Source organism: Manacus vitellinus, unplaced genomic scaffold (genome assembly GCF_001715985.3).
Source record: "Manacus vitellinus isolate BGI_N305 unplaced genomic scaffold, ASM171598v3 scaffold_6_pilon, whole genome shotgun sequence".
In the NCBI taxonomy this organism is placed as follows: Eukaryota; Metazoa; Chordata; class Aves; order Passeriformes; family Pipridae; genus Manacus; species Manacus vitellinus.
The window spans coordinates 31554294-31577068 of record NW_021940750.1 but is presented as its reverse complement, the minus strand read 5'-3'; the positions used below and the strand labels follow the sequence as shown (position 1 = coordinate 31577068).

The 22775-nt window shown below is 36.6% G+C and overlaps 1 protein-coding gene across 1 annotated transcript; it reads left to right on the top strand.

Moving 5' to 3' along the window:
• The first annotated feature begins 122 nt into the window (after positions 1-122).
• WARS1 (tryptophanyl-tRNA synthetase 1) lies at positions 123-22095 on the top strand. The gene is made up of 11 exons (XM_018082405.2): positions 123-146; positions 3590-3796; positions 4691-4898; positions 9227-9335; positions 9804-9923; positions 10534-10716; positions 12032-12132; positions 13375-13487; positions 14520-14693; positions 17881-18021; positions 19531-22095. Exons 2-11 carry the CDS (start codon positions 3683-3685, stop codon positions 19687-19689), a joined length of 1422 nt encoding a protein of 473 aa, XP_017937894.1. The 5' UTR covers positions 123-146; positions 3590-3682; the 3' UTR covers positions 19690-22095.
• The last annotated feature ends 680 nt before the right edge of the window (positions 22096-22775 follow it).

Below are 22775 nucleotides of genomic sequence, written 5' to 3'. Positions count from 1 at the left end.
GTGTCTGTCATGACTGGGAAGGTAGGTCTTCTATAAAATGCAGCCTCTGTTGGAGTACTTCTCAAGGTGTGTTTCTGTGTGGATACTATCTACTTTAATTTCACTTTTTTGTTTTATTTGCAGGAGGCAAAACAGTTTCCAGGAATGTAAGTGCTGTTATACTTACTTCCACATTCTTTCATTTGCTTATGAAAGCTTTTTGTGGACTACTGTGTTACTGTTGTCTTTGGAAGTCTTGCTGTACCTTCATAGGATGTTTGTCACGAAAGAGCTCTTCTTAACATAACATGAAACCCTGCTCTTTAATTCTCGGGTCTCTAACTTACCAAATCAGATTGCAAACAGTGAAAATGATTGTAGGTCTGTGATGGTCATTCGGTGGGACAGAGAGCACTTCTCTGATAACTTTGCCAAGGATTATTTTTGAGCTTTGTCTCACAACGGTTTAATGTTCTGAAATGGCCATAGGAGCCGTACCCATTACAGATTACCTGCATTGCACAGGTAGACAAGGCACACAAATCTTGGCTTTCAAGTTCACACCATGAAACTGAGGCTTTTAAGTTCATTTTGGATCCTGGTCCCAAATATCCTAATAGCCCATTCTCAAATTCCCATGTACCATTTTTTTACTCCAGATCTGTTTGCCCATGGTATCTGATGTGTCCAGGACTTTTAGTTTTCATAATATCAATAAGAAAGTGAGGAAAAAATTCCTGATAAAATGCTGGATATCCAAACATTTTTTAAATGATTCACAGTTGCATTTATGAATTTCAAAAGATAAAGACCTGTGATGGGCATTACTGAATTCCTGGCTTGAATAGGGGCAGTACCAAGGTAAATAGAGATAACTTTTATATAGCAGTCAATGTGTTTTGCATTTTATAGTCATAATATCTTCGTATCTTCTTGCAGCAACTAGATTACTTTTGTTACTTTCTGATGAAAATGCATCTTCATTTGAGATTCTTTGCTCATCTTCAATCCATAATGTTCCAAACATTTTAAAGGGTTCTTTCTGGTTAATGCTTTCCAGTATATATACTCAGTCTCAGCTTTTCTGAGTGAAAGCCTTTCATTTCAGCCTTTCTGAGTGAAAGCAATCTATCAGTAGCAATGTCCTTTCAGGGATTAAGTTAAAACACCAAATCACAATCTGTTCTAGGCCAAAGAAAATTCTTTTTTATATATTTTCTATTTTTTTAAAATTTGAAGTAAATATAACTGGCATGTTTGTACAGAAAGGGTGTGTGTTAATCTTCCTAAACATTTTCTAATATGTGTTTATTCTACACTTTCTTTTCCACTTAAATATCTTGTACCTATGAAAAAATGGAAAGCACTTATATCCAAATATAAAAAGTTATTAAACTGTAGGAATGCATCAAAGAATTGTTTGATCTGCTTCAAATTAGTTTTTTTTTAATTACACTGTCAAACTGCAAAAAGTCAAGCTTGAAGGGATTGAGATATGGTTAAAAATTTAAGTATTACTGGTGACACATTAGTCTTATTTTAGTCAATTATGTAATCTAAATATGGCATCAGAGTTAATAGACTAAGTAAATCACATTAGCAAGTGGATGTATACACTTCTCAGTTTTCTCAGGATATTCAGCTGAAACTGAAATATGGGAATATTGCAACTGACTGACAAACAAAGCCTTAATCATAGGGGTTTTTTTGATAACCAGCAAGTTACCAAATTGACCTTCCTAAGTTTACTAGGCAGCTGAAGGGCTTTTTACAGTGGCAGTTTAAATATATGCTGTGTAAATATAACCAAGGTTGTGATTAGGCTGATTATTTTGTAGAAGGAAGGCTTTGAAATACAGTGGAACAGCTAAAGCAACTATTACAGGCTTCTGTTTCTTTTTTTTTCCTCGTTTTAACAGCCACAGGTTTTATGATGCTTCCCTGTGTACCTTGTTACTGTGGTATGTTCTTCCTGAATGGATTCGAGATAGTTGCAGTTCCACTTACAGTGTTATTTTTCTGACAGATGGTGTCCTCCTTACATATTCCTAACACTAATTTTCTTCTATGTAAATATGACAAGCTCACTATAACCACAACCATAAAAACTCCCTTCCCGTTTCAAGTTAATGCTTGTTTGTCCTCAGTTCTCAATATTTAAGCAGCACGATGCTTGAATTTTTACCAAAAGAATATTCAGAGCCTATATAGTTCTAAAGACCTCATTATTTTGTATAGAGATCTGCTGAGCATGAATAACTTTTGAAAATAAGGGTTTTTAAAATAAGGAATTACGCCTCTGCAGTTGAAATGAGTGTTCACATGTGGCAGGTTGATAACAGGTTCACCAGAGTTGTTAGACATAAATAAAACTCTGGGCTTTTTTCAGAGGTTATCTGAAGACAATTTATAATTTCAGAAAAATCAGAGGGAGAAATTGCTGCAATACCATTAATTGCTGTGACACCTTTATGGGAGGTATATGTAGTAAGGTATAAGGTAATTCAATGCAATCCATGTTCCAGGGGTTTCCTGACTTGCTAATTACTAAGAGGTGTTCAATGTATTCTTTAAAATTAAGTACAGCAGAGTTTATTTATAACATTTTAGAAGATAACTGATAAGCTAAAGACCAAGACTTTTCTGCTGTAGAGTGAAAATAATTTTAATGCATTTGGTAATAGAAACTATGCTTATCTAACTTTTTAACAGCATTATTTTACTGTGTTAGTCTCCTGTAAACTATGCAGTTGTAGTTCTGTGAAGTCACAGTCACTGATAACTAATAGACTGCTAAGAAACTTTCAGATGATGTTATTGTTAATATATAGAACATTATAGTTGTTAGTCTGGGAGAGAAGCCTGTTTGTGGAGGCATGGGCACGCTCTGTGGTAGGAAGCTGCAGTGATCAAGGAATATGTTGGACATAGGAGGACTGCTGTGTTATTAGTCTCGTCCAACACCTCATTTTAAGCCTTCTCCTATTATTTTTCCTGAGTATTTCTGAGAAACACATAGTTCTGCAAATTTACAGCCTATTACTGACCCAAGGATTCTCTAGAAAGCAGCATTTCTCACTAATCATCAGTGTGTTTGTAACCTGTGCAGGAAGGCCATAAAGAAGATGACTAAGCTTTTCTCTTGTATATCCTTCTTTGGGCTGAAGTACTCTATTACATATACTAAGACAAAATTCTGTATCATAGCTATAAAAGTCTCATCATTCAGAATTTGACAGGGTATCAGTGCAGGAACATTAACTAATCAGGAATCAGATAACCTCTACCAATTGTTCTGGGTTGCTCTGGATAGTACATATATTCAATTACTTTTTCTTTTGCCAGGAATTTGACTTTGAAAAGGTGTTCTGGTGTTAAATATGTAGACAAACAACATGAACAGTGATCTCTAAATTTATTTGTTACTCCTGTTAGTCTCAGTCCATTTCTGTATGAAACTGAAGCTCATTGTGTTAATATCTCCACATTTATCAATTCGATGTGAATAGAATTTGGTATGGGGTCAGTATAGTGTTTATACTCTTATTCTGCTCATCTAATCTTCAAGACTTACACAAAAGAATAAAACACAATGCTTTTTACCCTACAGTTCTCCTTGTTGTTGCTGCTGTTTTGAATCTACAAGCCAAAGAATTGGATAAATTTAGTTGTAACTAAACAGATCTTTGTGCAGTCTGGCACAATGGCTGATAGTCTGAACTGTGATTTGAAGTCTCTGAGTCCTCTTCAGCTGTTTGAAAGAGTAACTGAACAAGGAGAGAAAGTCAGAGCATTGAAAGCAGGAAAAGCACCAAAGGTATTTTCAATTTCATGTTTTGAACCTATTCTTTTTCAGTTCAGGTCTGTCTTTGAGTGTTGAAGAATATGATTGTTCTGAGATCTATTTTGCACTGTGATAAGAAAAATTGTGTTAAAAATTATTTATGTCCATTTCGTGAACTGTGGCATACCTGGAGCAAGGTAGTCATGAGCAAGAGCAAAGTTTTTACTCTTCTAGTAAGAACATAGGCTTAGAAGTCTGCTTCAGCCAGTTGCCATGCTATGTGACAGCATCCAAGTAAATTTATATTACTTCCATTCTTCCCTGGTTTTAGATGCTTCATGCAAATCTTTTTCTCCAAGCATTATTGTAAGCATCAGCAAATATGTCTTCCTGTAACTGCACTGACAGTCTCTGGTTAATCTCCCTTAAATTTAGTAATTTGCCATTACTTTTAAGTTCCTTATTCTGTCCTCACTGTGTTGGCAAAGAGAGCTCAGTTTTAATACGGGCTCTCTTAGTGTTATTGCCTGAGGGAGTAAGCCTTGAGAAGTGGGAGTCAAATAAAGTGTTGCTCTGTTTATTGTTTGCATGAGATTTTACAGTACCTTTATATTAGAAGGGTCATAATCATAACTTTTTGTTCGAGTTTGTCTTCAAATCTGTCAATGAATTGTAATGAATAAATTATTTCCAGGTGAGCCACTAAAAGCATTGTAAAGTAAATTAGATAATAATTTATATTTTATTTAAATATCTTACAAGTTTATGCTTAAAATGTTAAGATGAAAACATTTAAATAAAGGCTTAGAGTTTGTGAGTGATGCAATTCAAGTCAAAGCATGGATGCAGGATTTTGAAAGGTTAAGATATTAATATAATTGTCTATTTTAAGTATGGTAAGCAGTTGGTTTTTTTTCCTTTATTCAGGATGAAATTGATGCAGCAGTAAGGATGCTATTATCATTAAAACTGTCATATAAAACAACAACAGGACAAGATTATCAGGCAGGCTTGCCTCCAAAAGATCTTGTATTAATAAACAATGGTACAACTAAAGAAGAGGATGAGGATTTGGTAGATCCCTGGAATGTGCAGACGTCAAACGCTAAAGGCGTGGATTATGACAAGCTCATAGGTATAACTCTTCCTTCACTGCTACTAAGGAATTTATGTAAAGTGATCCTAATGACCACAGAAACAGCATCCTGATCAATACCATCATAGGTAACATTTAATTTATGTCTAATCTTAGCATTCCCATGTCTCAAGAATTTGCTGTAGAAGATGAAAATGTCCTAGGTGGGATTTCCTATGAAGGCCTTAAAAACTTTGCAAAGAACTTTCGAGTTCAAAATAATGTTTTACTTGCAGTTGGATTTTTGGCATAAGGACTGTTATGAGAAGTTGTGTTAATGAAGACACTGTGACTGAGTATCTGCATCTTCAGTGGCTGTGATGCAGAAGAGCTAGAGCCTAGATCATTTCAGCCAGGCTGTAGGATTCTTTCTGCCATCTCTTCATATCCCTTATGAATTAGGGAATGCAGGAATGATCCAAAACTAATGCAGAAGTTTATTAAGTATAATGACTTCTTCAGAAGACACACTAGCATGCAGCCAAGTGCTGGCTGGAATGGAGGAGTTGCAGCTCATTCAAAAACACACAGTGTAATGGAAAATGTTGTAGACGGGAGTGTTACAAAACTTGCAAAGTTTTGTAATTTAAGAAAAAGAGGTTTAGTTAATTTCCTCATTGGTTTTACAGTTTGCTGTTTTAATAGCTTGTTTGAGTCTAGCATAGAAACAAGTGAGAGAGCTATTCATTATTTTTTCTATTTTTCCTTTTTTTTTATTATTGTCAATTTTCAATTCACATTTAGTACCTCAGTTGTACATTGCTGAGGTCTGCTTAGTAGCTTGTTTCTGACAACAGAGCATACACCCTTATGTGGCAGTAACCATATATTTGCTTTTGGAAGCACAGTTGCTTGTGTCAGCATTCCTTTAACTGATGTTTATTGTAAGATCATATCAAATGTATGTGCATGTTGGCTTAGTCTGCAGAAGGTAACAGGAGAAAGAAAAATTTGGAAAGGGAAAAGTGTGCAAAGAAAAATATAGACTAGTGGGAGAGAGATAAAAAAATATAATTATTAGAATCTAGAAGTGGGCGAGATCTGTCATCATCTTGCTACGTGCAAAGGAGTTACAGAGAAGGGGATTTGTTTTCTTGGGAGAAGGGTTCTGAGTCCTTTAGAAAAGGAATAAGAGTAGAATACTTGTGTTGGCACAATCTCACGATCATCCTGCAAATGGCCATCGTGACTTCACGGTAAATCAGTTCATGCTCTTTTTTAGCTGTGTATATGTATTTTGATATTCCCTAGAGTGGTAGGTGAACCTAAAGGGTTTTTACTCATTTTTTGCTAATTTGGTGAATTTGGTAGATGAGTCGTTTTGCTTCTTCTAAGTGATGTGTTGGAAATTTTTGAGAGTAGAATGCTAGCCTAGCCACTTAGTGAAGTGAAGGAGTTGCTGCTTGTTATTCATAAAGCTGTTTAGGAAGGCAGATTCTTTGTAAATAGAGAGCCTAAAATGTTTTGAACATTCAAATAGGATGAAATAGGTCAGGAAAAACTACCCATTTTCTTAACAGGAAAGATGAAGATGGGCAAAGAAAAGGAAGTTGTGCAATCTGGGAATGTTTAATAAAGTTATTTAGGCATTTCCAGTTGAATGTTCTATATATCAGAGAGCATTTAATCACTCTTTACAACAGTATGCAAAGATTTCTAGGATACCTAGTCCCAGTTAATCTGGGATATTCTCATGTTTTCTGTTTCTGTAAGATTAGCCTTTTAGCACAGTTGCCATTGTGCTGAATCAAACATTTTCATGCTCATTCGGTCTCTTTTTAGTATTCATCCAGATTATAATTATTTTTTCCATTTTGTAACACATTTTATTTGATAGGAAGAACTTCATTCAGTAATTAAGGCTTACTTAGGAGAAGCAGATATGTTAACACTCAAAAAACATAGGGATTAAAGTTGTCTTTGCTGAATCACGTATCAACATTTATGTTTTTTAGTGACATTTATTTTAATGGCTCCGTGGATGAGCCAGTGCTTCCCTTTTATGATATCCTGCTTGACTCACCTGCAGTGAATGAAAAGTTGTAAGCAGGAACTTGTTTCCCATTGCATAATGCTGTAGACACCATGATGAGTGGTATGGTTGACACACCTGAGGGACAGGATGCCATCCAGAGGGTGCTGGACAATTTTGAGAAGTGGGTCCGTGTGAACCTTTTGAGGTTCAATGCAGCCACGTGTAAGGCCCTTGCACCTGAGTGGGGGCAATGCCAAGCACAAATACAGGCTGGGTAAAGAATGAATTGAGAGCAGTCCTGAGGAAAAGGATTTGAGGGTGTTGGTAGATGAAAAGCTGGACGTGACCTGGCGCTGTGCACTTGCAGCCTAGAAAGCTCAACAGCATCCTGGGCTACATCAAAAGCAGCGTGGCCAGGAGGTCGAGGGAGGTGACTCTGCTCCTTCTGAGACTCTACCTGGGGTACTGCATCCAGCTCTGGAGCCCTCAGCATAGGAAAGACATGGACCTGTGGAGCAGGGCTGATCAGAGGGCTGGAGCACCAATTCTGTGAAGACAGGCTGAGAGAGTTGGGGTTGTTCAGCCTGGAGAAGGCTCCAAGGAGACCTTATAGCCCCTTCTAGTACCAAAAGGGGCTACAAGAGAGATGGAGAGGGACTGTTTACAAGTGCTTGGAGTGACAGGACAAAGGGAAGTGGTTTCAAACTGAAAAAGGTTAGATATTGGGAAGAAATCCATTACTGTGGGAGTGGTGAGGCACTGGCACAGATTGCACAGAGAAGCTATGCAGAGAGAAGCAGGTTGCACAGAGAAGCCCCATCCGTGGAAGTGTTCAAAGCCAGACTGGATGAGGCTTTGCACAACCTGATCTAGTGGAAGGTTGGAGGTTGGACTAGATGGCCTTCAAAGGTTATACAATCACAGAATGGTTTGTGTTGGAAGGGACCTTAAAGATCATTTCTAGCCTCCCTGACATGGGCAGGGACACCTTCCACTAGACCAAGTTGCTCAAAGCCCCATCCAGCCTGGGCTTGAAGGCTTCCAGGAATGGGGCATCCACAACTTCTCTGGTCCATTCCAACACAAACCATTCAATGGTTCTGTGATAATATGCCTAATTTTACCTCGCATTTAGTAATTAATTCCTACTAACTTCAAGTTTAATGACTATATACAAAGCCTTGTAATAACAAGTACTTCTCAAATAAATTGAAACAGGCATAGAGGGTCTGGAACAGCAGAAATGCTTATGTCCAAGTTGATCTCCAAATTAGATGCATCACCACTCTTCTTCTCTGTCAAGACTGAGTCAGTCTTTCAGTGTGGATTTCTGATTTTTGTTTGTGAAAGGCTGCAGTGAATAGTTTAAATAACAAAACAAAAACCAGTTCACATAACACATTTAAACACACATCCCCATTTTCAGCCAGAGTGTAGGAGAGGAACTGCTTCTTCCATGCAGACATGTGTCTTATAACCATGAAATTTGCTAATGTAATCTCTCTTTAATAAGGTAGTTGGAATAGGTGGATCTGGGTATTTGGTACATAAAAGATTCATCTTTACATCCAGAGTCTCTGTTTTGTTCTCTTAAATACTTTGGCATTTCCAATAATTATTAGTGCAATGTTGAATAGTTCTGATGCTGAATAGAGCAGAATAGTAGCAAAGAGTAGATTTTTGTATGGATTTTTTTCAACAAGTCTAAGTCATAGAACATTGACCTGCTTATTACAGTCCAAGAATTATTGAGAATAGGAAAAATACTGCTATTTCACTCTATCACAGCCTTTCCTTAACCACCAAGTTGTCTTACTTGATTGCCATGAAGAGCATTAGGCACTACCTTTGCAAGCCTCTTGAGGGGACCAGTGTCTGTAATCATATACATATTAAAGAAGAATTGAGTTTGCAGAAGGGTTTGGGGTTGGGAAGTGAAAGACCATGTGGTCTGAGCAGAAAATTTAGACGTCAAGAGAAAAATATTCAGAGCCTCAAAGGCATTTTCATCCTGTGGCTTAGAGAGGCCAAGTTATTGACCTAAATGTGTTTCTTTAGCGTGGTTTTTTGCTTGGAATATCAATACTTCTGCTGTAAGGAGATTACAATTGTAATAATTCATGGGTGGAGCAATATTACATGTGAATGGACTGGGCCTCCTAGCATAGAGTTAGTACTGGAGATGTCTGTTGGGACTTCAGGCAAGAGTCAGGAAAATCTAACCATTTTACCTGAGACTTGAAGAAGGAGATGTGTTTTTAACTTAACCTGCATTGGTATGCCATTGGTAATCCAAAATCTGTAGCGATGCTGTGCTTATTTTGATTTTTTTTTTAACATTTTATGATTATAGTTCGATTTGGCAGCAGTAAAATCGACACAGATCTGATCAATCGAATAGAAAGAGCTACTGGGCAAAAACCTCACCACTTTCTACGTAGAGGAATCTTTTTTTCTCACAGGTAAGTTTTCCTTGTATTAAAATTTTGGCCTGTGGCAGGTAGCACATTTCAGATAAGTGCATGAGCATGATTTGGGGCACAACCTCCACCAGAGGTCAGCCAAGCTGGTTGTTTGAACCTATCTGGGAAATGATTCCTAGCTGGTTTACTAGGCCTTAGAGGTTATTATCCAATGAAGTAATTTTAAAACTTGCACAATTTTCATTTTAATTTCCAACATTAAATTTTAATTTTTAATTTAATTTTTCTTTGAGGGTTTTTTTTTTCCCCATGGGGACTAAAGGAGACAATGCTTTTCTGAAATTAAAAATGAGGAAACTTGAACTTTATTTCTAGGACACTCAACATACAATATTTTATTTATAAAATTATTTGGCTTTGAAAGCACTCAGATTTTGAGTAGAAGCTTTTTGCTGTGGATGTTTCTTCCTAAACAGTTGTATTGCTTTTTCTCTGTTCCTTCTTTAGAGATATGGACCAAATACTCGATGCTTATGAAAATAAGAAGTCCTTTTACCTCTATACAGGCAGAGGGCCATCCTCTCAGGCAATGCATGTTGGTCATCTTATCCCATTTATGTTCACAAAGTAAGCCATTTCTACCATTTGTATTAATCAAAGCATTTTTTTCTGAAGGAAACATTGAACATGGTTTAGGAAACTGCCAAAAGGATACATTGCAAGGAGATCTGATTATGTGAGGTGAATATTAATGAACTCAATTCAGTCTTACTTTTTCACTAAAGTGATCATAATCCCTGCATCACCATACAGCCCTTTTCCTTGCTCCCTTAGCCCCGTGGCACTCCTTGGAATTTTTGTCGTTCTTAAAAACAAGATGATGATGAGACTCAGTAACATTACTCTGTAATGTGTGTGGTGCCTGCAGCAGCAGGACAGAGAGACATGGGGCTCAAAAAGCTAAAGCCTTTTTGAATTTTGGTTCCATGACAACTGGTGACTGCTGTCATATGTACAGGAAACAATAAGTGTGAGGCTTTTTTCCAGGTAAAATGTCATTATAATCTCTATAAAATGTTTCATCTGCTCACATAAACATAGTTGCATATGCATACAAAGGAAAGAGAATCAGATCTCTTCATATATTTTTTGTTTAAATATATAAAAACGTTTTATCTGTGTGACTTACATCTTCATATTAACTTATTTTGAGATAACATCTCTCTTCTTCTATTAGGTGGCTGCAAGAAGTATTTGATGTTCCCTTAGTTATACAGTTAACTGATGATGAGAAATACCTTTGGAAGGACATGACAGTTGAGAAAGCATATGAATATGCTAAAGAAAATGCAAAAGACATCATCGCCTGTGGTTTTGACATCAATAAAACGTTTATATTTTCAGATTTAGACTATTTAGGGTAAGTATAAATTTCTTTAGGGAATTGTAATGAAAAAAAAGATGTCTGGATTTTCTCTCAGACTCTGACAGCTGGCAGTGTTTTAATAAATGTGTCTAAATTTGAAAGCTTCAAGGCAAGTGTTATGACACTTAAAATAGAAACATATTATTTTTTCTGCTGTCTTAACTTTTTATACGTACTATTGTCATTCTCCTGAATAACATATGAACAAATACTTGTGTGTGCAGTGCTTAAATTATGAAAAATATATTAAACCAGTTAAAGTGAAAATACCTAAACCACCAAGAAACTTCCAGATTGTTGTTTGGTTGTTTTTTTTTTTTTTTAAGATGGCATCAAAATCCTTCAGGTGCAATTACACTTTATCTGCATTAACAGAAGGCATTACAACAACTTGTTGTGGTCAACTATTTTAATAATACAGCATGAAAGATCATTCAGTAAAGTTTAAAGAAGACTTAAGAAAAATAAATTGTTATTGAAAACTGCCATCTCAGAAGGAAGAAATTTTATGGCAGAGTTCAGAACTGAATCTGTGGGCTTTGCTCTTCCATGTGGGGTGATGAGCTTCCTTAAAGACTTGGATGAGAGAATATATGTTTTAGAGACAAGCTGTGTAATGTCCACAGCACCAGAATGTGGAGCCTACAAAGCAGTTTTGCGTCTTCACCCCCCCTGAGTTTCCTGTCTTAGCAAAGTTGCTTTAACACTTGACCCAGTGGCTGAAGGAGGGCAGGGGAGAACTGCTGTTTCTTCAGCTCCTCAACAGAAGTTAAAAAGGAAGAAGTTGTAGAGCTACTTTTGATTTGGAAATGCTGCTGCTGTGTTTAGTGACAGAGAAAGTCCAACCAGGGAACTTATCCTGTAGAAAATTAGAATCTGGAAGATTTGAGCTACCATTCCTTCAGGCAGCAGCAGTGTCCTGTACGGTATCCTGAGGATACCAAGCAACACAGAAACCATGATCTCTTTAAGTTCCCTGAGTTCACAGAGAAGCATAAGTAAACTTCAGGCTCCGTGAGGCATTTTGGCACTATTTCCAAATCTAAATATTTCTGGATTTAGACATTTACTCATGAAAAAAGTATTTGTAGTAAATGTTGGGGAAAGGAAAGAACAAATTAAAACTTTCAAGGGTTAAAATTCCTGTTTGTAAAAAATTCTCTAATTATTATCTTAATGGGCCACAAAAAGTCTGAAACTATGAGATTTAATCCTGCCGGTTTTTTGACATTCTCATCTTTTGCAGTCAAAGTTTCTACATCCACTTTTTTGCTCTTCTCATTTTATTTTTCCACTTTTTTTTTCATAGGACAAGTCCTGGATTCTACAAAAACATTGTCAAGGTTCAGAAGCATGTTACCTTTAACCAAGTGAAAGGAATCTTTGGCTTTACAGACAGTGATTGCATTGGTAGGAAATCAAATGAGTTACAAGAAGCAATGCTTACTTTCACTTTTGATGGAGCTATTTTAAGTAATAGTTTAAGGAGATTAGTACTGCATTCATGAAAGAGGCAGAAAAAGCAAGAAGATCATGTTTCTAGGCTGATTCTGATTCTATGATATTATTGTGGTTCCTTCAGAATAGAAAATCTTTACAGTGAAATTTCTAGCATGATATTTACCTTTTTGGCCTTAGTAACAGCAAAGTACAAAATACTGATGTTGAAGGGTTTGAAATAGAGAGCTACTTTTTCTTTTTTGGTTTTTGTTACAGTGACTGCAACTGTAGTCAGTTATGTCTCCTAGAAATTTCTATGCCAGATTTTCAGAAAATGTTTCATTAATACACATAGGCATATACATAGATGAAAAAGTGCTAGGGAGCACTGAAAACCCTAATTATCAACGTGCTGGGTAACTGCTGTCTTCCATTTACTTCACTACAGTTACGGATTTCTGTCACTTTGGCAAAAAAAAAAAGATTCTATGTAAAGATGTCATTGAATCCTTGGTGTTCCTGAGCACTAACATCATTTTTGTTCAGTAGTTATGCCAGTGACAGCTTTTCAGCCTTCCCTGTAACCAAGGATGAGATTTCTACTTGTTTTAACAGTTCTCATAAAAGTTGGTATCGTGATAATGATTTCATTACATGTTTGCAAAGTCTGCTATTTGCTCTCTCTTCTGACAGGATTTTGTTCAGGGAAGGATATTGGCCATTCTGTGATTAAGCACTGTATAAAAAAGAAAACTAGACACATCTGAGATGCTTCCCAAGTCCAATGTGAATATAGCAATGATTCTAAGGTCTTAGAGGGAAGCTTGCCTGATAAGTGACTGTAACCATTCTCTCACAAAGAGGAAAAAAAAGCAGGTCTGAGTGATGGCATAGTCAATTGTATTTCTGGAAAGGGTAGATAGTTCAATGATGAAGAGAGTATGCAGTGATGAACTATTTCTGAAATCTTTGTGGTCACATCTTGCCTTTTGTCATTGGTTTCTATGTCAGTTGAAGGTTTGTTGATATCACAAAAGGTAAAGAGGAGAAAGTTTCCTCATATAAGGCAACATTGGTTGATAAGGATAGATCTTGGTCTTCAAGTGAGTATCCAGGTGGTTCACTTGTGCATTTTACATATTTCAAAAAGCTCTCTCTATTTATCACAGCTTATTTTGGCTGATTAGCTTTTCCAAACATGCTGTTTTCTAGGTAAGATCAGCTTTCCTGCTATTCAAGCTGCCCCATCCTTCAGTTCATCATTTCCACAGATTTTCAATGGCAAGGAGAACATTCAGTGTCTTATCCCCTGTGCTATCGATCAGGTAAGAAAACCATATTACTTGATTAGGTTTTCATTAATTTGGTTTTGTAGTGTACCATTGAAGCTTCCTGGTGATATCTCAAAGCATCTGTAAAACATTCCTGCAAGCACCTTTCTGAGATAGAAACTGGAAGATCTAAAAGATGAGAAGACAAAGGCTTAACAACAATCATGCATTACTACTTTTTGCCACTCTTGGATCTCTCTTGATCTCTACTCAATTCACACTGACATCTATGAAAGCAAAGACAGTAACATCTATGCAAAAGCATACTAACATGGTGGTAGGAAGAAACTTTTGTCCATCTCCATAGTAACTAGGACAAGATGGAATGAGCTCAACTGGCAGTATAAAAGATTTCTGTTGAACCATCGGGAAAAACCTTCTCTCAGTAAGAATAAGGAAGCTTTGAAATAGTTTACCAGAAAGGCTGCAAAACTTTAACAATTCAGATCTGGAAGAACATCAGACACAAATGACAGTAATAGAGTCTTTAAGTAAGTACTGTTTCTAGGAGTCAAATCCTGCACTGTCTGACTCTTTAGCTGTGTTAGTCACAGGGACAGTCACTGGAAGATGGTGTAAGCATATTCACCAGCCACAATATTATGTAGTAATATCACAGTTGATTTAAGTCACATCACTGTGACAGAGCATAGCACTGCCAGCTTCATCACTGATTTACTTCAGATTCTCTACTGGTTATTAAAATGCTTTGGGGGGAAGCTTCCATCTTAGTCTGCATCCATCTCCAGGCATATTAAGCATAGTTTCCACAACTATTTGAATTCATGTAAAACTTTGTAAACATGCCTATTACTTGAGGGAATCAGAGTGTACAGCAAAACTGTGGAAAAGAAAAAAAAGGAATTTTGTTTTTTGTTCCTCTGGATTGGAAGTAGATTCTGAAACATTTCATGGCTTGGTCAGTTTTTGGTTTTTTGGCTTCACCTCTTAAGGCATGAATGAGTCAGCACTAATCAGTTTTCAAAGTATATTTTTCAACTGTATTCTGTGCTTTTATTGTTTTAGGATCCTTATTTTAGAATGACACGGGATGTAGCACCTAGAATTGGACAGCCTAAACCAGCCTTACTTCATTCAGTCTTCTTCCCAGCCTTACAAGGAGCCCAGACCAAAATGAGTGCTAGTGACCCAAACTCCTCCATCTTCCTCACTGATACACCCAAACAAATCAAGACAAAGGTAAGGACCTGCAAAACCTGATAGCACAATGCTTTATAACAAAGAGGAGTGGTGGTCATAGAATCATTTAGGTTCAACCATAAACCTAACAGTGCCAAGTCCACCACTAAACCGTGTTTCCAGCTACTGTATAAATATAAATAGTTTTCAGTTTCATCCAAAACAAGTGCTGCAGATTTTGGCCCACAGCTCCTAAAGACAATGCTCTCTCTACCTGACACTCCCTTGATGTCCTTGCCAGTTGTCTGACATTACCTGCAGTGGTCCTCACAGTTACAGCAATTTTTTAGTGTTTTATTTGAACATATCTGAATCCTTTTTCCCATAGATTTCATGGCAAAGCATCTTCAGGAATTGACCAAGTTATGCAAATTTAGCTAGACTATCAAATATGATCTTTTGCCTTGCCAGCTAGTCTGACAGTACAAACATTATGTTTGTTTTTCTGGTGTCTGCAGAGCAGTGGTGTAAGAATAAGAGCTGTGGAGACTCCTGCTCTTAATATAAATATTATGTTGCCATAGTTTTGAAATCTAACGGGCCATAATGTAAACCTAATAAACAGCTCTTTCTCTTGACTTCCTCTCCATGCTGGGAGCACCAAACCTTGCACAGTGTCAGTTCCAACACAGGTCAGACCTTTCCTGCTGCTTGGGAATCTACTTCTGCCAATTCACAAATAAATATTATGTTGAATTGAGTTTTAGAAGGGATATTTTCTCCTATCTGAGTGTATTCCTAGTGCCTTTTCTAGTTCAAAGGAAGATCCCTCTTATCTGATGTCAGAGGATTAGTTTGTAAAAGATTCATCTGTGTTTTGGTATTTAAAGAAATGGAAAATGAGTCTTTGGGAGAGGATTTATAGACATGATACCCAGACATGAAATAACTGTCAAAACAAGAAGAAAAGATGTATATGTAGTTTCTTCTGGGGAGGCTTGGATTAGTTCTTTTATGGTTGACAAACCTGTGTATAGGTCAGATTCTTCTACAGCCATCTATAATGATTCATTCTCTTTGGTAGAAACTGATTAAACAGTACTGTTTTGAAGAATTGTTGTTCTTCATGTGTTTGGATTATAAGATTATAATAATTCCAGTTTATTTGCACAGTTACAGAGTTGCTTTAAAAAAAAAGCTGTGATTTCAGAATATAGAATACATGGTTAATGGTAATATTGGTAATGTTCTTCCGTGTGTTTTTTCCTGGCAAGTAGCTTGTAATCTGCAAAGAGATCCAAGATGCTTCATGTCCAGTTCATAAGTCCTAATTCTACTGTCTTTAAACTACTTGAAAAAATAACAAAATAATCCTAGCTACTTAGATTATAAAAGGTATAAAGAAAAATCGTGAACATGATGAAAACTGTTGAGTAATGAAGGACAAACTGAGATTTATTTCAGCCTCTGAAGCCCATGAGAAACAAGTCTTTATGGAAATAGAGCTTGAGTGAAATACAAAATATTGTTTCAGGAAATAAATAAAAAAATAGAGTATGAAAGGTGACTTCTGGTCATGGATGAAGGTTGAAAAGAGGGTGGTACTGCTGCATAAAAAAAATTTACTGCGTGCAGCATTTTTCAGGTTACTGGTACATTGCTAAGTAATGAAGTAAGTTCTGAATTTACAGGTAATATAAGATGAAAAATTACTGTATATTGGGAAAGGCTGAGAAGCTTCTGGGTAATCCAAGGAGATGAATGGCAACATTTTAATAAACTATTCTTATTCCACCTATCAGCAAATTACAGCTCAATTACTTGTTAGTTTTCCTAGAAAGTGCTATTTAGCTTCTACATCTGTAGATGTATTCAAGCATTCAGGGAAATTCCATGCAAAAAAATCAGTGAAGTATTGTAGGTAACTCATTGAAACCCTCAGTCAATCAGTAGGTGCCAGAATATGTTAAAAAAATGAATTTGAAATAATATAAGAAACATTTTGTGTAAAACAACAATGTGCCTTCACCTGATAGAGAGGAAAAACTGTAGAGATGAGGAACATTGAAAAAAGTTCATACAGACTCAAAATCTACTAAGGAGAGAGGTCAATTCAGAACAGTATGTAAAAACTTAGTTTTATAGATGCTGAGACAGCTATTCAGGCTGTCCTACAACATAAGAATAGATGTAATGTGGCAGATGGCAGTTTGCTTTCTTAAAATATTCATCAGTGCATCATTTTTGATTGTAATTTGTTGCCACAAGACATCATCTGTAACATGGTGGTTTAGAGAGATTCAAAAAAGTGCAAAAAATCACTAGACAGTCACACAGATAGTAGGAATATTCATAAATTGTAAATATATAGCAGCTCCTAGATACCAGAACTAAAAAGAAAATCTACTTCGTATGCAAATGTGTTTCTTGGCAGGTTGATTATGCTATCTCAAAAGATACAAGAACCAAATGAAAGCTCAGCATATGTTCAAAAAAATACTTTTTTCCCTCCTCTAAGTAATTTATTCTCTTTGAATTTGTAGGAAGATTAGCATCCTCAGAATTCTACTTATGTATAAATGTATAAAATAGGCTGGTGTCCTCAGAATTTACCGAGGATGGGATTAGCAAGTACATCTGTTCACCAGTACAGTTCATCTGCCTATAGGAAACTGCTTAAAAAGAGAGGCAGGATGTCAGCAAGTATTCCATTTTTAGGCTGAGCAATAGGGCATTGGTCTGATTTTAGGCATTCTAGACAGAGTTTTGTAATCTTTGCTTTCTCTTGCTTTCCTTTTATAGCAAAAGAGGAGATTAGGTTCTCTCTAGGATTTCTTCAGAATTTTCCATGCCTCCTTCATCCTTTCAAAATTAATTTCTTGATGAAGTAAATATCTTTTCTTACATGAAGTACATTTCCTGCGAGCACAAATTCTGTCCAACAGACAACAGCTTCAGTGAAAGGGACTTAAAACTTTTTAGACTGAATCTTGAGTGGATTATTTTTAATTTTCACTTCATTTTTGTACTGATTATTCAGTCTGAGGTATATGTGTGTAGCCATTTTTCCCTGATGGGTTCTGATGATTTCCTTTTTTCAGTCCTGAGGCTCTGCATTATCTTGTCCCACTCACCCTTCAGTTAGTCCTTAATACAGAATCTGGAGGATCATGATACACCTCTGTTTACAGTGAAGTAATCCAGAATTTAATAGAAATTATACCATAGCATCATCATATTGTTTCAGATTAACAAGCATGCCTTCTCTGGAGGCAGAGATACTATTGAGGAGCACAGGAAGTACGGAGGGAACTGTGACGTTGATGTGTCTTTTATGTACCTGACATTCTTCCTGGAAGATGATGACAGGCTCGAACAACTGAAGCAGGTAAGTAGCCAAATTGAAGATAGTGCTGTTCATTCCCTACTATGAGAACAAAGCTGTAACCTCAGCCCTCAACAAAACTGTGACTGAGTCCTCCTGTGAACCTTCTCCAGGAAGGTAATTCTGGTGTTATTCTTGTTCTCTCTATCCCTCGCAAGCGTCAATATTAGTATTTGTTGTTTGCAGTGTTCTTTCTCACAGGTCAATCTATCTCTTCTTAAAAAAAAAAAAACCACTAGTATTTTCATAAGCATCTCCAACACTGTATAGGACAATATCTTCCCTACCTTTCAAGTTAGGCCACCTTAGGATAAGTCTTCACTTAATTGTATAATACACTCTGCCTGTTCCGTATTGCAAGGCACTCGGCAAAACTAGAAAAGCTCATGTCTAAGGCTTGCTGGTTTATTATTTTTTCTTATCATCATAGGAAATGTAATAGCTCTGAGGAATTGATTCATTGATCCCAAGAAAAAACTGCTTCATATGAGTTGCATTTTCCTTAAACCTGTCTGGCAGACTTCTGTCCCCATGGTTGATAGCAAGACATTTCACTTCACCAATACTAGGTGATGTGTGTTCTCTGGAAGGCAGTAGATAACACCCATGTCACAGTGGTTTATCAGCTTTCTCCTGCTAGGAACAGCTGCAACAAAGTTGAGAGCTGCAGAGCACAAAGCCTGGCCCACAGCTTGCAGCTCACTGCAGTGGTGCCTCAAACCTGATTAGAAAACATGAACTCGCTGATTTTAGTGGCATTAGTGGAGCAGTTTCAGTTAAGGCACCAGAGGAAGCTTTCAGGCCCAAAAACACACCAGTGAAATTGCAAGTCAGTTAATTCTGGTTAACATATTTTACTGTTGCTGAGTAGCACCTTGAATAGGTGTTACAAATTATTTGATGACATAGGGATGTAAGATTATCATGTTTATTGTCATTTCAAATTGTAGTTGAACTGCCTCAGCCGTGGTTTCTAGCTCTTAGTCTGTGCTTCTAGCTAAAGCATTTCAGTATCAGCAATGGAATGAATTCCCAGCTGTGAATATGACTGTTGGTGTGAACATAGATTCTGAGTGTCTTTGCTGTAAAAAGGACATTTCAATCACATCTAATCTCTTACCCAAATGTAATGAGACAAAAAATATAAGAATTTGTACCTCTCATTGCAAAAAACAGCTCAGAGTGAATGTTTATTTGAACTGGGATTCTGGGGAGGAAAATAAGCAGTTTCCTGCAAGTAATTACAGGATTTCCGAGTTAAACTTGTGAAAGAAGCTTATTCAGTCCGTATAATAACTTACGAAAATGCCCAGCTGCCTTAATCTTTTCAAAGGCAACAAGCAATTTTACAAGTTGCATCTTCAGAGTGATACCACATAATCTTCTAAGGCATGTGTTTATTTTTAAGACACCCAAATCTGTATTTGCTGGTATGAGGCTTTTAAAGAAATACTGGTCACTGAGTCTTTTTGTGAATAGCACCACATTTAGCCACCAACACTTTCTTGACAGGCCTACACCAGTGGGGAATTGCTCACAGGGGAGCTGAAGAAGGTACTTATTGAAACAATGCAGCCCTTGATAGCAGCTCATCAAGAAAGAAGGAAGCAGGTCACAGATGAAGTTGTGAAGCAATTCATGACTCCACGGAAGCTAGCCTTTGAATTTTGAAGAAGTGTGTATGTAATTTAGCACTTGATAATGCAAAACCAAGTAATTGTTGTCTTCTGTTGTATGTCATGACCCTCTAGTTATGTACAGCTTGTAATCAGTGTTATAAATAGTGCTTTCAATGAGTTAATTATCATGAACAGCAAAGTACAGAAAAGGTTTAAAATTGTACCTATTTAAAATCAGAATATACAAGACAATTGATCAGTCTTGCAGAAAAGCATGTATGTCAGCACAGCGTTGTATTTAAATGTATTTCATGTTGAAAATATAAATAAAATTTTCATTTGATGATAAAGGCTAACTTGGAAATTGTTTTAAATATGTTAGTAAGAGGTCATATCTCAAACCAATAAGTAGTAGCTCCATTTTCTTTTGTACTGTGTATCTTGGTTTACTAGACTGCATGTTCTTTTGGGCTACTGGGAACATGCTGCACACAAAAGGCTAGTTAGTGTTACGAAGTGGGATCAATACAGAAAGAATGGACATCTGTGAGTTGAACACAGGAAAAAGAATATCAGTCTTGTTCTGCTGTTATCTTCCTGTTTGATCTTGGGCAAGTTGCAGAAATCTCACTTTACTTTTGTTTCTGCTGCTGTTTACTGATCTGAGTGCTTCTGGAGAGAGGAGGTTATCATGAGTTTGCAAAGTTCCTTCATATTCTCAGGTGGAAGATAGTATAGAAATGCAAATTTTAGTGTCTAGTTATAAATACCAAGTGTTAAATCATGCTTTGAAAATTAAGTGACACTGGACACAGGGATACTTCTTGTACTGTCTGTTCTCTTTTTCTGCACCTGCTTGTTTAAACGAGGGATAATTATTTTAGGATGTATTGCAGTGAGAAAATATACTTTGTTAAAATACCTCAAGTAATATTTAATTATATCCTTTCTTCAAAAGAACTTAAATCTCTTTGGTACTACTTATGGAAGAAAATGTCCAATTATTAGCTTGTTTTGATATATTTGGTGCTGAATGCAATGTTAGATCTGTCTTATATTTATATAGAACAGAAAGTTCCTAGCCCAGAAATAGTCTAATCAAGGGTATTTTTATTTAATGCAGATAACACGTGGGTATTGGTGTGCGGTATTTGTAAATCATTTAAAAATACAAGGAAGGCACTTGAATGAGGTGTCAAAGATTTCAACTTAAAAGGTTCTCTGTGGTGGAGTATAGTGAACATAAGTTGACTGTAGTATTCCTAAAAAAAAAATAAAACTAAAAACAAGCAGCTTCTAATTTCACTGCAGATCTTTGAAGGCAGCTGATTACACTTGAATTGAGGGAGACTTCAAGGATGAGACTTGTCATTGACTTCACTGACCTCAGTAGCCCTTGGATCAGGCTGTTAGTACCTGAGAACGTGCTGGGTGTTTGTGCTGCCCGGAGCTGGTTCTGTCACACAGCACACACCCTCTGCAGCGTGACCCTGCCTTGCTGAGATGGAAGTGCCAAGGTGTACATGAACTAAACCTGTTCACTTATGTTTGTACAAGGAACCAAGGAAAGACAGAAGTGGAAGGCAAATGTAGTCCTATTGCATGAGTTTCAAACTTGTGCTGAAAATAGCAAGGCTTAGCTTTTGTCTTTTTCTTTACAGTTTGTGTGAGCTGGCATCACTAATGCCATTGACTTTAATGTATTAATGAAAATGGTTCACAGAGACTGTCTTTATAACTCACACGCAAATCATCTCAATGCCAGCAAGGGCTTAACAACCAGTAGAAAAAAAAATATTTTTTAAAAGTAGTGGAGCAATTCTTAGGGAAAAAAATAGCTTCTTAAATCCAGTATTAAATAAACTAACTCTTTACTTTAGACTTTGATGATGACCTTCCTATTCTTGCAGTCTATTCTTTGTTGTCTTTAAGCCATACATAAACGATAAGACTTAAATTGAATTTAAAAGGGCTTTTATGAACTCATAATGCAAATTTCTTGTTTAAAATATTATATGCAGATTTGTCCTGCAAGATTTATTTCATTAACTAAGAATTAGTTTAGTTATTCAGGAAAGGAAAATATGCTGTAGGAGAAACAGTACTCTAGTCTAAGCAGATGGATTAATTTTATAACAACAATTAAAATCTGTTTCAAAAGTTCTAGAAAGGAAAGTGATAGCAAAACTATTTAGTATTTGTTTACAGAACAAGCACTGTTTTCAAGTACTCTGATGAATTCATGCTTCTGAAATGACACTGTTTCTCAGAAGAGCCTTGGTGAATTCCTACATCTGTTGTAATTACAATTCATGTCCCAGAGGCATTTAGAAGAAGGCAGTTGTCAAAAGCACATGTGAAATGTCTAAGAATGTTATCAGGCAATGTTCATTACATTTTACTCAATTTGCTTATTTTGTTCATCTCACTGTAATAAAAATGTAGATAAAAGTCTGTATCAAACTTCTTTGGTTTTACTTTTTTATTATTATCTTTTAAAACCTTAATTGAAACTGGTTTTGACCTCACTTCCTACCCTTTTAGGTGTTGACTTTAATCATCTGATGTAGCTGGTCCTTGTTTTGATGTCCAGTGCCTTTCAAGTACTGAAACAAGGTGCCTTATAACCCCCTTCCAGGTAGACTTCAGATTGCTCCCAGAGTGAGCCAGTAAGGGTCAGTTGTCCAAAATTACCTGTTTGCCAGTCAGACTGGATGTTGAATGTCCCTGTGTATAGCAGCCAGCTCTGAAATGGGGGAAGGTCAATATGATCTCTTTACAGGTAGGTTTGGTATAAAACTGGTACTTCAGTGGAAACATGGTGCTCCATAATTGCTATGCAAGAGCACAGATTCTAAATAGGTTCCTGCAGCTCTTCTAAAGTCACCCAAAAAGCATGCTGAAACCTACTTGGATGGTCATAAACATTGTCAGAGGAAACAGGAACCGTCAGCAACGTGAAACTTGAAGCAGAATGTGCCTTCTAAGAAAATTCTCTTTTTTTCAAGGCCACCAACTTGGTTACTGAAAGAAATCATCTATACAAAAAGCTGCAGTCCCTATTGCAAAGTAAACTCAATATCGGCACAGCAAATGTGGTGTCTTCTTTCTGTTAGCTGGCCTTCAGCTGGCTAATTT

Bases quoted from the DNA above. Each gene is read 5' to 3' on its own strand.
- WARS1 (XM_018082405.2), top strand. From the start codon at position 3,683: ATGGCTGATAGTCTGAACTGTGATTTGAAGTCTCTGAGTCCTCTTCAG. The intron at 4,899-9,226 runs GTATAACTCTTC...TTATGATTATAG, and splicing joins GGATTATGACAAGCTCATAG to TTCGATTTGGCAGCAGTAAA. The intron at 14,694-17,880 runs GTAAGGACCTGC...ATATTGTTTCAG, and splicing joins CCAAACAAATCAAGACAAAG to ATTAACAAGCATGCCTTCTC.